Consider the following 12718-nt stretch of genomic DNA (forward strand, 5'->3'; position numbering starts at 1 on the left):
AATACAATCTTAGTGAATGAATGAATGAATGAACGAACGAATGAACAACATCCCAGATTTCTCCAATTGTAGCTAATTAATCCCATAGCTCATTGCTGATTCAACATAGGCGAACACAGTGCATCTGGCGGTTGTGTGAAGGTCTCTCCAGAGAGAGAATCTTACCCTTTGTCTTTGTTTCTTTCTTCCAAATGCTTATTCCATTTTCCTTTCCCCTCTTCCAGCTGTTGTATGAAGGTGGGCATTTGAGGGAGATGCCCTTTTTGGAAATTAGTTAGGGATATTTCTTTTACTGCTCACAGAATCTAACTGCCAGTGTGCCCACAGGGGACAAAAATATAAACATATGTCTTCCTTCATCTCTTAAATATCTACACAGATGTTTCCAAATTAACTCCCTATCAAAAACAAAAAAAAACAAAACAAACCCCTGTGAGTGGCCTCAGAGAGTCCTGCAATCGCTGTTAGGCTCTCTTGGGGTGGGCTGGTGGTTGCTTCCAAGTGTTATCTATAAAGAGCTTAGCCCCGTGCCAGGGACATAGGGGCGCGGTGAGTGTTTGCTGCCACCGCTTCTCCTCCCCACACCACCCGTCGCCCCGAAAAAGTCTGGCTCGCCCTGACTCGATTCTCTCCTCAGCACGCCTAAAGGCTCAGCGTCTCGGTCCTGTGTGGACGCAAAGGAGGAGACCAGCCTTACATGGGTGGTCAGGGACACCTCGGCAAGAGGTGACTTTCGTGCAGGGACAGCCTCTGCAGGAGGTGACCTTTGAGCTGAGATCTGAAAGAGGAGCCAGTCATGCAAAGATCTGGCGGAAGAGTGTTCTGGGCAGGAGAAGTAGCAAGGGCAAAGGTCCAGAGGTGGAAGCAAGCTTAGTGGCTCTGGGAAAAGGGAGAAAACAACGTGACTGAAGGAAAATTAACAGGCAGAGTGGTGGGCCAGGAGGGCGACCAGACAGGGAACGCAGGTTTTGTTCTAAGTGGATTTCGAAGCCATTGGAAGTCTTTATTTTTTTTTTTTAAAGATTTTATTTATTTATTTGAGACAGAGAGAATGAGAGAGAGCACATGAGAGGGGGGAGGGTCAAAGGGAGAAGCAGACTCCCTGCCGAGCAGGGAGCCCGATGTGGGACTCGATCCCGGGACTCCAGGATCATGACCTGAGCCGAAGGCAGTCGCTTAACCAACTGAGCCACCCAGACGCCCATTGGAAGTCTTTAAATAAGAAACCAACACAATCTGATTTAAGGATATAAATATGTATGTGTATAAATGTCTGGAGAATGGGTTGTAAGGGGAATGAATGGTGCAATAATGGATGTGAGAAGAGCAGTTTGAGTCCAAGTGACCTTAGACAAGTCATTTGACCTCTCTGACCCTCAGTCTCTTCCTCTGTAAAACAAGGATTAGAAAACCCACCTCTGAGGCTTCTGAGAGCTAAGTGATACAACGACTGCATCACTCCCAACACAAAATAGGGCCCCATCAACATGGTCCTGTGTCTTCTAGGTGAAGGGGCTCCAGATCCCTCACTTGTGTTACATTCTTCTTCTGGAACAGAAACTTTGATGGGCTTTGTTATTAAAACTCCGAGACATTGACTGATTGCATGAGGTGTCCTGAGACATCCCTGCCCATTAGAACAAAGGGAATTAAGTGATAGCGCCATACATGGGATTTGCCTTTGCCGGGAGTTTACAGCCGGTAAGGTAGGCGGGGTTGCACTGCAGACTGCAGGCTGGAAGCAGAGTAGTAAGACTGACCATCTTGGACAGCTGTGGGTGCCCGCTGGAGTGGGTGATCGTACGAGCCCACTGTTCTCTAGGAAACAGTCCCCGCCTCTCGCAACAGGCAAATCCACCGACGAAGCTGGTGCCAATCTGGACGTTTCCGAGCAGCTACCACGCTGCAGCAACTGCTCTCTGTACGCACGCGTGATCTTATTTCTAGACAAATGCAGGCACGTCTCAGATGATCAGCTTTTTCTTTTATGGATGTGTCAAGTGTATTTCGTGAAGTTGTGGTGATTGGTTGCAGACTGTGTTTCTGTTTTCTCGCCAGTGTGGACAGTTGAAGTGTAATGTTCAGGAAGGTAAACTCATGAATCTCAGGAGAACATACAATGAGCTCATGTCAAAGACTTTATTAAACGGATTCATTAATGAGAGAACCAGTAAGATGTTCAAACTGGGTCAAAGAGCATTTAGGAATCTAGGTAATTGTAGGCAATTTAATAAAGGATTATTAAGAGAGGATTGCAGGGCTTAGTTATAAGTCTGGTTCAAGTCTGATAAGGTAATAAACCATAACCTTTCAGGTTCTTTTCTTACTATACAGAGATTATTATTAACTAGAAAAAAATCTACAAAGTAACATGGAACTTCACTAAATCCTGGCCTTTAATTGGTACTCTTTATAAGATTCTAAAACTCTCTTCTCTCTAAATGCTTCATCTCTGCTAGATTCCGCAGTCTGGAAACACACTCACACTACATTCACGGGACAGTCACTGAGTGTGCAGACTAGCCTGGTCTTGAGGCCCATCTTTGGGACATCTTGGTGGTCATTCTCACCAAAGGCCACCTAATGGGATGGGCAGAGAGTCTCAGAGAACCTCCTTTTTACCCTACTCTAGAAAGACACAGGGGCTCTCATGTCGGTACTGAGTGTCCCTTTATCTCCCAAAGACTTGAACACAAGGGTATTACATTACTCAGCCTTCTCCACCCATTAACTCTAAAAGCAACCAATGAGCACCTGCTGTGTGCTGGAAGCTGGGGATGCAGTTAGAGCAAGGAAGGTGTCCTCTTCCGGAGCCAGTGCTCTAGCCCGGACATAGATACCAAATAGACGATCATCACCTACTTAATGAATTATATGTGAGTGTCATCAGTCCTGACATGGAAAAGCATTGGGCAAAAAAAATGGGGAGGACTAGTGTAGTCTGAAGGAGTCTGGGTGTCAAGTAATCTTTTTGCAAAGAAGGGACATCTAAGAGGAGTCTGGAAAGAAGAGTGGGTCTAACTAGGCACACAACTGCTGACTCTCGGAAAGAGGGAACAGCCTGTGGGAAGGACTCAAGCCCCCACAAAGGGTAGCGCTCCTATGGGGCTGATGAGGAAGTGATACCACGAGCCTAGAGATGTAGGCGGGAGTGCAATCTCTCAGGGCCCTGAAGGTTTGGGGGGAGCAGGGGCTACGGGGGAGCCTCGGAAGTTCACAGAGTGGATCATCACATGATCAAAGTTGGTATCCCCAAACTCAAGCACGGGGAACAGTGCCGTAGCTCGTAAACATTCAGCCAAGGTCGGCTGCCCTTATGAAGGAATACGTAGGTGGCCAAGGGGACACGTCGTGGAGTTCCTCACACCCAGAAGGAAATTGGTGCTTATTAGCCCTAACTGGGCTCTCTGCTTTTCAGTGTAACCCCATACACTCACTCCACCTCCAACCAGTGAGATTTGTGCCTCCCTCCCAGGGGAGATTTTCTGGTTCACCCGGGATGGGAGAGGAGATGCCCACAGGCAGGAATGTCCTTCACAACACACACACCTCTAATGCTTCAGGACCATGTTCTTTCTTTTTAAAAATGAGTTAATTTCCAAGAATGAGTTAAAAAACCTCTCAAGTTTCCAAGACAAAGATTTTAAAACAAATGTACCATCCAACCGAGAGCTCATGCTGAGGGTCATGGGCTGGGAGGAAATGGACAGTCTCATTCACAATGGACGAAAGTGTACATGAGTCAACCATGCCCAAGGGCAATGAGGGAAGGAGGAGCCCTAAGGATTTCACCCACCTGGACATTTCTCTGTGGAAATAAATAGGGAAAGTTGCAAATATTTAGCGATGAAGATGGATCATCTTAGCACTGTTTGTAATAGCTAAAAACTGGAATTAGCTAAAATGTCCCAGAATCAGGAAGGACAAGCATGGTTCATCCTCACAGTGGAAAATGGCACCACTATTTAAAAAGATACTGAATGAAGAAAGCTGTTCATGGACACGGAAAAATGTTCGCAATCTATTATTAAGTAGAAAAAAAGCAGATTATAAAGCCATATGTAGCATATGATCCCATGAGGTTTTTAAAATACAACTGACTCTCGGTATGTATATGAACGAATATGCACAAGATCTGAGAGGTCACGAACCAAAGGAGTGACAGTGGTTCTCTGTGGCAGGCATTTCTGTTTTCTTCTATTTGATTATCATTGTTTTGTACTCTCTCTGTCCTTGCTTTTGTAGCAAGAAGAAAGTTCCATGTGCAAAACTTATTCATGATCTCCTAGGACCTCAACTGCAGTAGATTTTATGTGGGATTGTCAGTTTCTGCATGGAGGATCTGACTTTACTTATGCTTCTCACATAGACAGGCAACAGTGTTTCTCTAAATACATAGAGACCTTACTGTGTGTTTAAAATATTTTTCAGCAGTTAGACATCCGATTCCATTTTTGTAACAGAAAAACTTTATGCAAAAAAGTAAATAAAACCAACACTTCTTAACAAATGTAATGGGATGGCTCATCATTTTTGCTTTGTTTTATGAGTATAAGAGGTATAACTAACTAAATTTAGTCGAAGGAAGAAAAAAGCAACCAGAGGGATAAATACCAAAATAGTCTGAAAAGTTACCTCTAAGTGGTGGGATTATGGATAATTTACACCTCTTTTTTCTTTTCTGTATTTCCTAATTTTTCTGTGACAAGTGTGCATTGATATAATAACAGGTGATCATGTTAAAACCCACAGAAACAAACTGCTTTCATTTAATTACAGCAAAAATCCATATAAGAAGGAGGTTTACCCATTGCTGCCCCTGAGACAGGGTGATTTTCCTTTGAGGACCATGTGCCTTACAGAAAGAGCATGAATCTGAGAATTAGGGAGACTGACTGGGTTGGGTTTTTTTTTCTTTTTTAAGAATTTACTTATTTATTTGAGAGAGAATGAGCATGGGCAGGGGGAGCGGTAGAGGGAGAGGGACAAGCAGACTCCCTGCTGAGCACCGAACCCGACACAGGGCTCAATCCCAGGACCCCAAGATCATGACCTGAGCTGAAGGCAGATGTTTGACCGACTGAGCCACCCAGGGGCCCCTGACTGGGTTTTGATCCTGGCTGTGTGACCACAGACTAGTCACTAACTCTTGTGTCTCTATTTCATCACTACCCCGCTAATGAACATTGACTGAGCATCTCTCATGCACCTGAATCTGTTCTTGATGCTGGGGACAGAGCAGCAAATAAGTGAGATATGGTCCCAGCAGCCACAGAACTTAGAATCCAATTCAGGAGAAAAATAGCAACAACGAGACAAAGAGCACTATGATCATTAGGACAGTAACAGCCGACCTTTACTGAGCACCTACTAACTGCCAGGCCCTGTTCAGTGAGCTTTATGTACCTAACAACACTTTTCATTCTTGCCCCCTGAGGAAGATGTTATCATCAGTCCCATTTGACAGACGAGGAAACTGAGGCCCAGAGAGAGTAACTAATTTGCTCCAAGGCCCACAGCTAAGAAGTCGCAGAGCTGGGATTTCAATCCGACTATGTGCTCTGCCGCACTCCCCCGAGAAGCTCATGGTCATCACAAATGAAAACCGTGCCCTGAGAGCACAGTCAGGAGACTCGACAGGTTAGGGCGCCTGGGTGGCTCAGTCGTTAGGCGTCTGCCTTCGGCTCAGGTCATGATCCCGGGGTCCTGGGATCGAGTCCCGCATCGGGCTCCCTGCTCAGCGGGAAGCCTGCTTCTCCCTCTCCCACTCTCCCTGCTTGTGTTCCCTCTCTCACTGTGTCTCTGTCAAATAAATAAATAAAATCTTTAAAAAAAAAAAAAAAGGAGACTCGACAGGTTAGACTGCCCTGAGGAGATGACATTCCACCAGAGACCCCAAGGATGGGTCGGAATAAATCAGGCAAAGAGTAGGGACAAAAGCCTGTGGGGTCAAGGAAACATAAGAATGTGTTTCTAAGGGGCGCCTGGGTGGCTCAGTCATTAAGCATCTGCCTTCGGCTCAGGTCATGATCCCAGAGTCCTGGGATCGAGTCCCACATCGGGCTCTCTGCTCAGCGGAAAGCCTGCTTCTCCCTCTCCCATTCCCTCTGCTTGTGTTCCCTCTCTCGCTGTGTCTCTCTCTGTCAAATATATAAATAAAATCTTAAAAAAAAAAAAAAAAAAGAATGTGTTTCTAAGCCAGGGGCTTGGTGGAGTGGTTGTTGGCAACAGTAATAACAATGAATTCTTTCTCCTCCCGTCCCCAGACACTCTTGGCCAGAGCACTTTATGACAACCACCCAGACTGCTCCTACGAGCTGGCTTTCTGCAGAGGAGACATCTTGACCATTCTGGAACAAAACGTGCCAGAAAGCGAGGGCTGGTGGAAGTGTTTGCTCCACGGAAGGCAAGGTCTGGCCCCTGCCAACCGCCTCCAAATCCTCCCTGAGGCCCCCGCTGACAGGCCCTGTCCCCCTTTCCTGAGAGGCCTGGAGGAAGCTCTCGCCAACTCCGAGGAGACCTACCAGGTACCCACCCTGCTCAAGCCCCCAACTCCAGGCCCCGTATATGAGCACATGAAGGGCTGGGTAGAGAGGCCTCCACCCACCACCGCGCAAGTCTACGAATTCCCTGACCCACCTGCCCACGCCAGAATCGTCTGTGAAAAGACTTTAAGCTTTCCGAAACAGGTATGCATGTTTCCAAATAAAACAGAAGGGTCGAGGGATATGTAACTCCCAGGGGCTGACCTTGCCCTTGAGTTCTTGGTGTCCATTGGGAGGATCAATGTGCAAAGTGGGAACCTGGACCCCTTTGATTGGCTGATGATGGGAGCTCGTATTTGGCCCCCAGTTCAGTTCTCACTAATATTCTCGGCACTCTAGTGATTCCCCACCCCACCCCCTGCCCCCTGCTCTCCAAGACATCCCCACTTGGCAGGAAATTGAAAGCTTAGTGGAGCTGTTCATGAAAGTATTAAGGACTTCCACCATGGCCTTTTTGGACACTAGGACTTCTAGTGATTGGTTCAAAGGCAAGACATTACCCAACAGATTTAACATCTATATTCCTTTCAGCCAAGAAACTTTACTTCCAGAATTGCTACAGAAATACCCAAGGAGGCAAACATATATCTGGGTGAGGAGGCCATGGCCATAATAGCATTTTTTGTTATAAGGAAAAATCTAAGATGCCTAAATGTTTGTTAACGGGGGGATTGGTTGCATAAATGTTTGTTATCCCTACAACATACTAGGCACTTGTCAAAAAAAAAATGAAGTCGTTCTAGGAGGCACATATAAGGGAGAAAAAATAACCATTTAAACAAAACCAACCAAACAAAAACTAAACAAAACAAAACAAAACCAAAAAACCCAAATGATCTGTGTGTATATATGTGTGCGTGCTCACCACTGAAAGAACAAACACCTACAGAGGTCCCCTTAGGAAGTGGAGTTGGTCACTCTTACATTCCCTGTACCTGCCACTGTGCCTGGCCTGGGGTGGGTGCCCAGTCAATGAGCAGAGAGATCAGGAAGTTGATTTGTGTGTTCTATAAGTATGTATGACATCTGCAATTTTCAAAAATAGCAATTAAAAAAAAAAAAACAAACAGAGGAAATGAAGCACTAGGTAGATGTAGAATGAAAACATTTTTTTTTTTTAATATGGAAAGGAATTTAAAGAAGAAAGGAGAAAAGTAATGTATTGCTGTCCCCAGGCCTGGGCCTTGATGAGGTGTTAAGCACACAGAACAGATTTGCATGGTCTTCTGTCACTGTGGGTGTTTCCTGCACACTTTGCTTTCAGCTCAAAGGACACATCCCACCTGGCCCCAGCTCTGGGCAGGGGTCCTGGTAAGGTCTGCGTCCAGGAAGCCTGCTCCCCCGCCCCCCCCGCCTGTGAACCCCACAAGGAAGCTGGTCACGCCTTCTGCGGCAGCCCGCCGGGAGGCCTGGCACGCTCAGCTGCTGTCTGAGCAGCTGACTCAGAGCAGGGCCTTGGTGGGGCTTCCTCCACGAGCAAGTAGTCTCTGCCGAAGTTAAGTTGGGTTTCCCCCTCTCCCCCAAAGGCACACGGGGGCCGTGTCTTCTGTTCACCGGGTGTCCCAGGCACCCGAGCCCAGGGAAGGCTCCTACCGCTTTAACGTTTGTTAAATGAATGAAGTGACCGTGGACCCCAACTTCTAGCGGGCATCGCAATAAAGAGAACGATGCGTTTACTCTCTAAACCTAACTCGGCGAAGGGTCAGGGCATTGGCTGGGAGATGTGCCCTTGACGTGAAGCGTGTCTGTGATGGGAGCCCCCCACCCACCGCCTTGTAAGGCTGCGGCCGTGGACAGAAACCACAACCACGATGGGGAATTCAGAAACCAGGGGCTCTTGAAGTGGGCCCAGTAAGACACCTGGGGAACTTTCCTGCCTTTTTCTCCTGCTTCCGTTTCCTCTGTGGCTGCTCCATCTACATTTTTCTCCCTCCTCCCCCACTTTTTGTTTGTATCGCCTTCAATGCGCTTGCAGGGGCAGGGGGAGGGGAGGGGGGTCTCTGAGAGCAAGAAATGCCGCCTGTGGCTTGGAAATCAGTAGTGTGGTCACCTGGCTTCCGGGGCAGCCACAACCATGCTGGGAGAGTGGGCCCATCCCAACACCCCTCTCTACCTCTCTGTCTTGCCACATCACTTCTAAGTGCTCCTCAAAGCTGTGCCTTCTGGTGATGCTAAATAATTCCACTCCTTCTTCTACCACAAGAAGGAAGGAGCTAGAAGAAGTGGATGAAACCCAGTTCAGAAGCTTCCGATCCGAGTAGTCTGGGGGTTAGCCCTGACTCCTTGGTGGGCAGAAGTGCTCGATAGAACTAGGCAAATCCGGCCACTAGCTTTGGGCTGTTTTCCAATGGGCAGTTCACAGGCATGGAACTGGGCCAGGTGACCCATTTCACAGACTCCCCTTAGCCCTGCATGGACGATCACTGGATTAAGGTTGACCAAAAATTAAAAACCAAGAAAGGTGAAAATATGTCACTCTTCTCGAGTTGTCTAATCAAGGAATCCACGTGTCAGGATCAGACGTCTCTATCGCTGGAAGAGGCCTCGGTGGGTCTTAAGAATGACTTGTCATGCTACAAACGAGGGAACTAATTTCCAGGGAGGTGAGGTGGCCCAGCCAGGGTCACAGGGGGATGAATACCAGCGACCGAAACTTCCTTGTGCCCGCACGTGGCTGCCCATGCCTTTAGACTCTGCATGCCCTTGCTCTTCGTTTTCCTGACTCTGTGGCTGATGCTATCTATTCTTCGAAATTAGCTTTTTACTGAGAAGTAACCTACAGATCCTAGGGGGATAGCTTAGTCACTAGTACCCAGATCAAGAAACAGAACAAAACTAGCACCCCAGAAGCCCCCTCACACTTTCTTCTGGTCACTTCCTCCAGGGTAACCACTGTCTTGAGCTTTGTTTTACTTTTTATTCCAACTTCCTTAATGTAATATGCTGGCCTGACTTTTTTTTTTTTTTTAATCGCCATACAAAGAACATATTTGATGTTGGTTTGAATTCAGAAAGGGGAATCTTTCATATTTCAAGTGAAAAGGGTCCCACTTCCTGGTGGAATTATTCTCAGACCCACTAGTTCCTGAACTGGAGTTTCCTTTTGTCTCCCTATTTTGAAATCGTGGTTCTCAGACATGTTCCTTACTTGATTGCCACCTTGAACCTTTCTGTTTCAAGAAACACTGGGCATTTCTGAACCAGCTTCCACCGCCTGAAATTCCACACACAGGAAAGCCCCTTCGTCCTCCGTGGGTGGTCTACCCACAAAGTCAGCTACAGAAAGCCAAAGGGCTTGGGGTCTTAGAGGGTAAGAGGCAATGGGAGTGCATTTGGAAAAGCTCTGTGGCAGGGGACAGAATAAGCCGGAGGTGGAGGTGACGGCCTATGGCCTGGGAATTGGACAGGGCAGGCGTGTCAGGAGCTTGGATTTAACCCAGCATGGAGTGTAGACCAATCAGCCTACGACCAGGAGGGACAAAGTCAGCTTTATTGCCCCACTGTAGAGAGAGGGTTCACAGAGCAGAGGAACCGTGGGCTGTCTCACAAACAGAGGATAAGGGAGCTTGATTAGTTATGGGGGTGGGAAAAGGTGACGTGAATACAAAGGCCTGTCTTGATAGGCTCGATGCACAACAGGGCAGTGTGTAAAGGGCTCAGCGTCAGCCCAGACTTCAAAGCAGGCTGTTCTCTCTTTGGGACCCTCCAGGCTGAGGGAGATGGGGAATATTGCATCTGATACCTCGTGTCACAAGCTCTGTGTTGGGGACCGAAAGTGAGCCTGCTTCTCTGATGAGAGTGGGATGTTTCCTTCTCACTGATAGAACTTCAGACTGCAATGCTCCCGAGAGCCTAGGATTTTAGAGAAGCAGTTTTCTCTGTGAGTGAGGAAGCAGTCATCATTTGGAGGGAGGTTATTTTGACACTCGACAGCTGACTGTGTCCTGGGAAGGAATGTCTGTCCCGTTCGCTTTGTGGCTGCTTTATCTGCGTCCGTCATTCCAGCCTGATCAGTGGTGGGACCCACTGGTCCCTACCAGTGCCTCAAGCTGTACACTTTCTTTCACCCAAAACGAGCAAATAAATAAGTAGATACTTGCATTTCCTTCATGCCACACCGGGTCGCCCTCGTGAACAAAGGGACTCTGATCTAGTCCTCATAAGCTGCTCCTCTACCTAGACTGCCCTCCCCGGCTGCACATATTCAGGTCCTCTCCATCCACGCGATCCAATTCAGAAAGCCCTTTCCAGTGACAGGTTCCTGGGGACCCAGTGGGAAATGCAGTCTCCCTCCGCCAACTCTCTGGACTTGACCCTTTCCTCTCCTCAAGGCCCTGTCTCGCTTTCCAGCCTGCGTCCTGGCTGTGTCCCCACCTTATTTCTCCCCCATTAGACCTTGACCCTGGCAGACAGCACGCACTCCCTTATATAAATCACCCATTCCCGGGCCCCTCCTGGAGACGTCCTTGTTTGAGAGGTCTGACGTGGAGCCGGGCAACCGTATCATTTTGAAGTTCGCCAGGTGGTTGGCTCCCTGGCCAGGTCTGGAAGCTGCGGCCCCTGGAGCAGCCAGTGTGGTACCCGGTGTAGAGTGGACATTCATGAGTTCTGGAGGATTCACTCGAATCCAGTTATAAGCACAGCCTCCAAGGCTGAGGGCCACCTTGGTCTGGTCCCCTCCTGCTGCGCCATCGGCCCTCATCCCCAGTAACACATCCTGTGACAGGCCCCTGCTCCCTCCCCGCCCCCTTGAGTCCCTTCACTTCACACCCTTTGAGCCTCTCCTGTCCGGCTCACTGCTGCATCCCCAGCATCATCAGATGAACACAGTAACACCCCCGGATTGGAATCACAGCCCCGGATCCCTCGAGAACTTCAGAATCACCTGGGAGGTTCACTGAAACTGCAGATTCCCAGGCTCCCCACAGGACTCAGAGGTCCCAGTACAACAGACATGGGGCCCGGGAATCTGCATTTGAGCCTGCTGCCCAGGTGAGGCTGACACAGGCAGCTGTGGGCCCCCACGTGAGGAAGACTGGCCGCCACCACGGGACCTCCCCTCCCATGTCCTGGGTCCGAGGTCTGAGCGAAGGGCCGCCAGGCAGGGGTGCAGGGACATGGCCTCCACACTGTCAGGCTGCCTTTGTTGTGTGAGGGTAACTTGGAACATGATCTGTGGACTCTGCAGTGACGTCTCCTTCCCTTGGCTCTTCTTTGTCTCCCCAAGGCCCTCTTCACCATCCCCAGACCTGCTTGGGCCTCGTTGCCAATGCTGCCTTACCAGGTGTATGATGTACCGGCCCAGAGCCGGGGTCCCCTGGCCCTGAAGGTGAGTGTCGGCCCTGGTCCTGCCCGGCCCGTGGGGTTCCCCGTGTCAGGCAGATTGCTTTTCTGCATTCAAGCAGGTGCCGCCAAGCCTCTCCTCTCTCCACCTCTCCTCTCCCCGCACCTGCACCTGTTGCTGAGCATCTCTTCTCCTCTCCCCGCACCTGCACCTGTTTCTGAGCATCTCCTCCTCTCCCCGCACCTGCACCTGTTGCTGAGCATCTCTTCTCCTCTCCCCGCACCTACACCTGTTGCTGAGCATCTCTTCTCCTCTCCCCGCACCTGCACCTGTTGCTGAGCATCTCTTCTCCTCTCCCCGCACCTGCACCTGTTGCTGAGCATCTCTTCTCCTCTCCCCGTACCTGCACCTGTGGCCCGTGGATGAACACACTTGCTCCCTTTGCCAGGACAGATGCCAGGAGCACGGCTACGCCTTGGGCACAAAAGTCTTAAAGATATATGTGCGGGACTCGCCTCACTCACCTCACCCTCACTCCGGCCCTCTTGACTCTGTCTTTATTGAAAATTTTGTTCATCATGAGTTTTTCACATTGTGATATTTTTTAAAAAAATGTTGCATCCCATTATTATTTACCTTGATGACCAAGAATTTTGGGGCCCCCTCAACTGTTTTGCCCAAGGCAGCTGCTGCACTTTCTTCACCCTGGTCCCCGCTCGAGAACAGGTCATCCCCAGCACAGCCATCAGATTCTCACCCTTAGCTTTTCCCAAGCCGGAGTTAGCCCCTGTGCCCCACGACCCCACACCCAGGTGGCACAATTCGTCATTGAAGGTCCCATTGGTGCACTTTCCACTCTGTCTGAGGGGCACGAAATGCACCCTACCCT

At 49.0% G+C, this 12718-nt stretch overlaps 1 protein-coding gene across 2 annotated transcripts in view; it reads left to right on the plus strand.

Moving 5' to 3' along the window:
* CASS4 (Cas scaffold protein family member 4) overlaps positions 1-12718 on the plus strand; it is a 41385-nt gene that overhangs the window by 20566 nt on the left and 8101 nt on the right. Inside the window, exons 2-3 of one of the 2 annotated variants that reach the window (XM_045885982.3) lie at positions 6267-6689; positions 11773-11874. In XM_045885982.3, coding sequence (XP_045741938.2) covers positions 6267-6689; positions 11773-11874 — 525 coding nt within the window. The remainder of the gene's footprint in view (positions 1-6266; positions 6690-11772; positions 11875-12718) is intronic. The other variant, XM_064573378.1, reaches the window with a different exon arrangement.

Source organism: Mirounga angustirostris, unplaced genomic scaffold, assembly GCF_029215605.1.
Source record: "Mirounga angustirostris isolate CCGP_5_RB_7025 unplaced genomic scaffold, mMirAng1.0.hap1 SCAF_10, whole genome shotgun sequence".
Lineage (NCBI taxonomy): Eukaryota > Metazoa > Chordata > Mammalia > Carnivora > Phocidae > Mirounga > Mirounga angustirostris.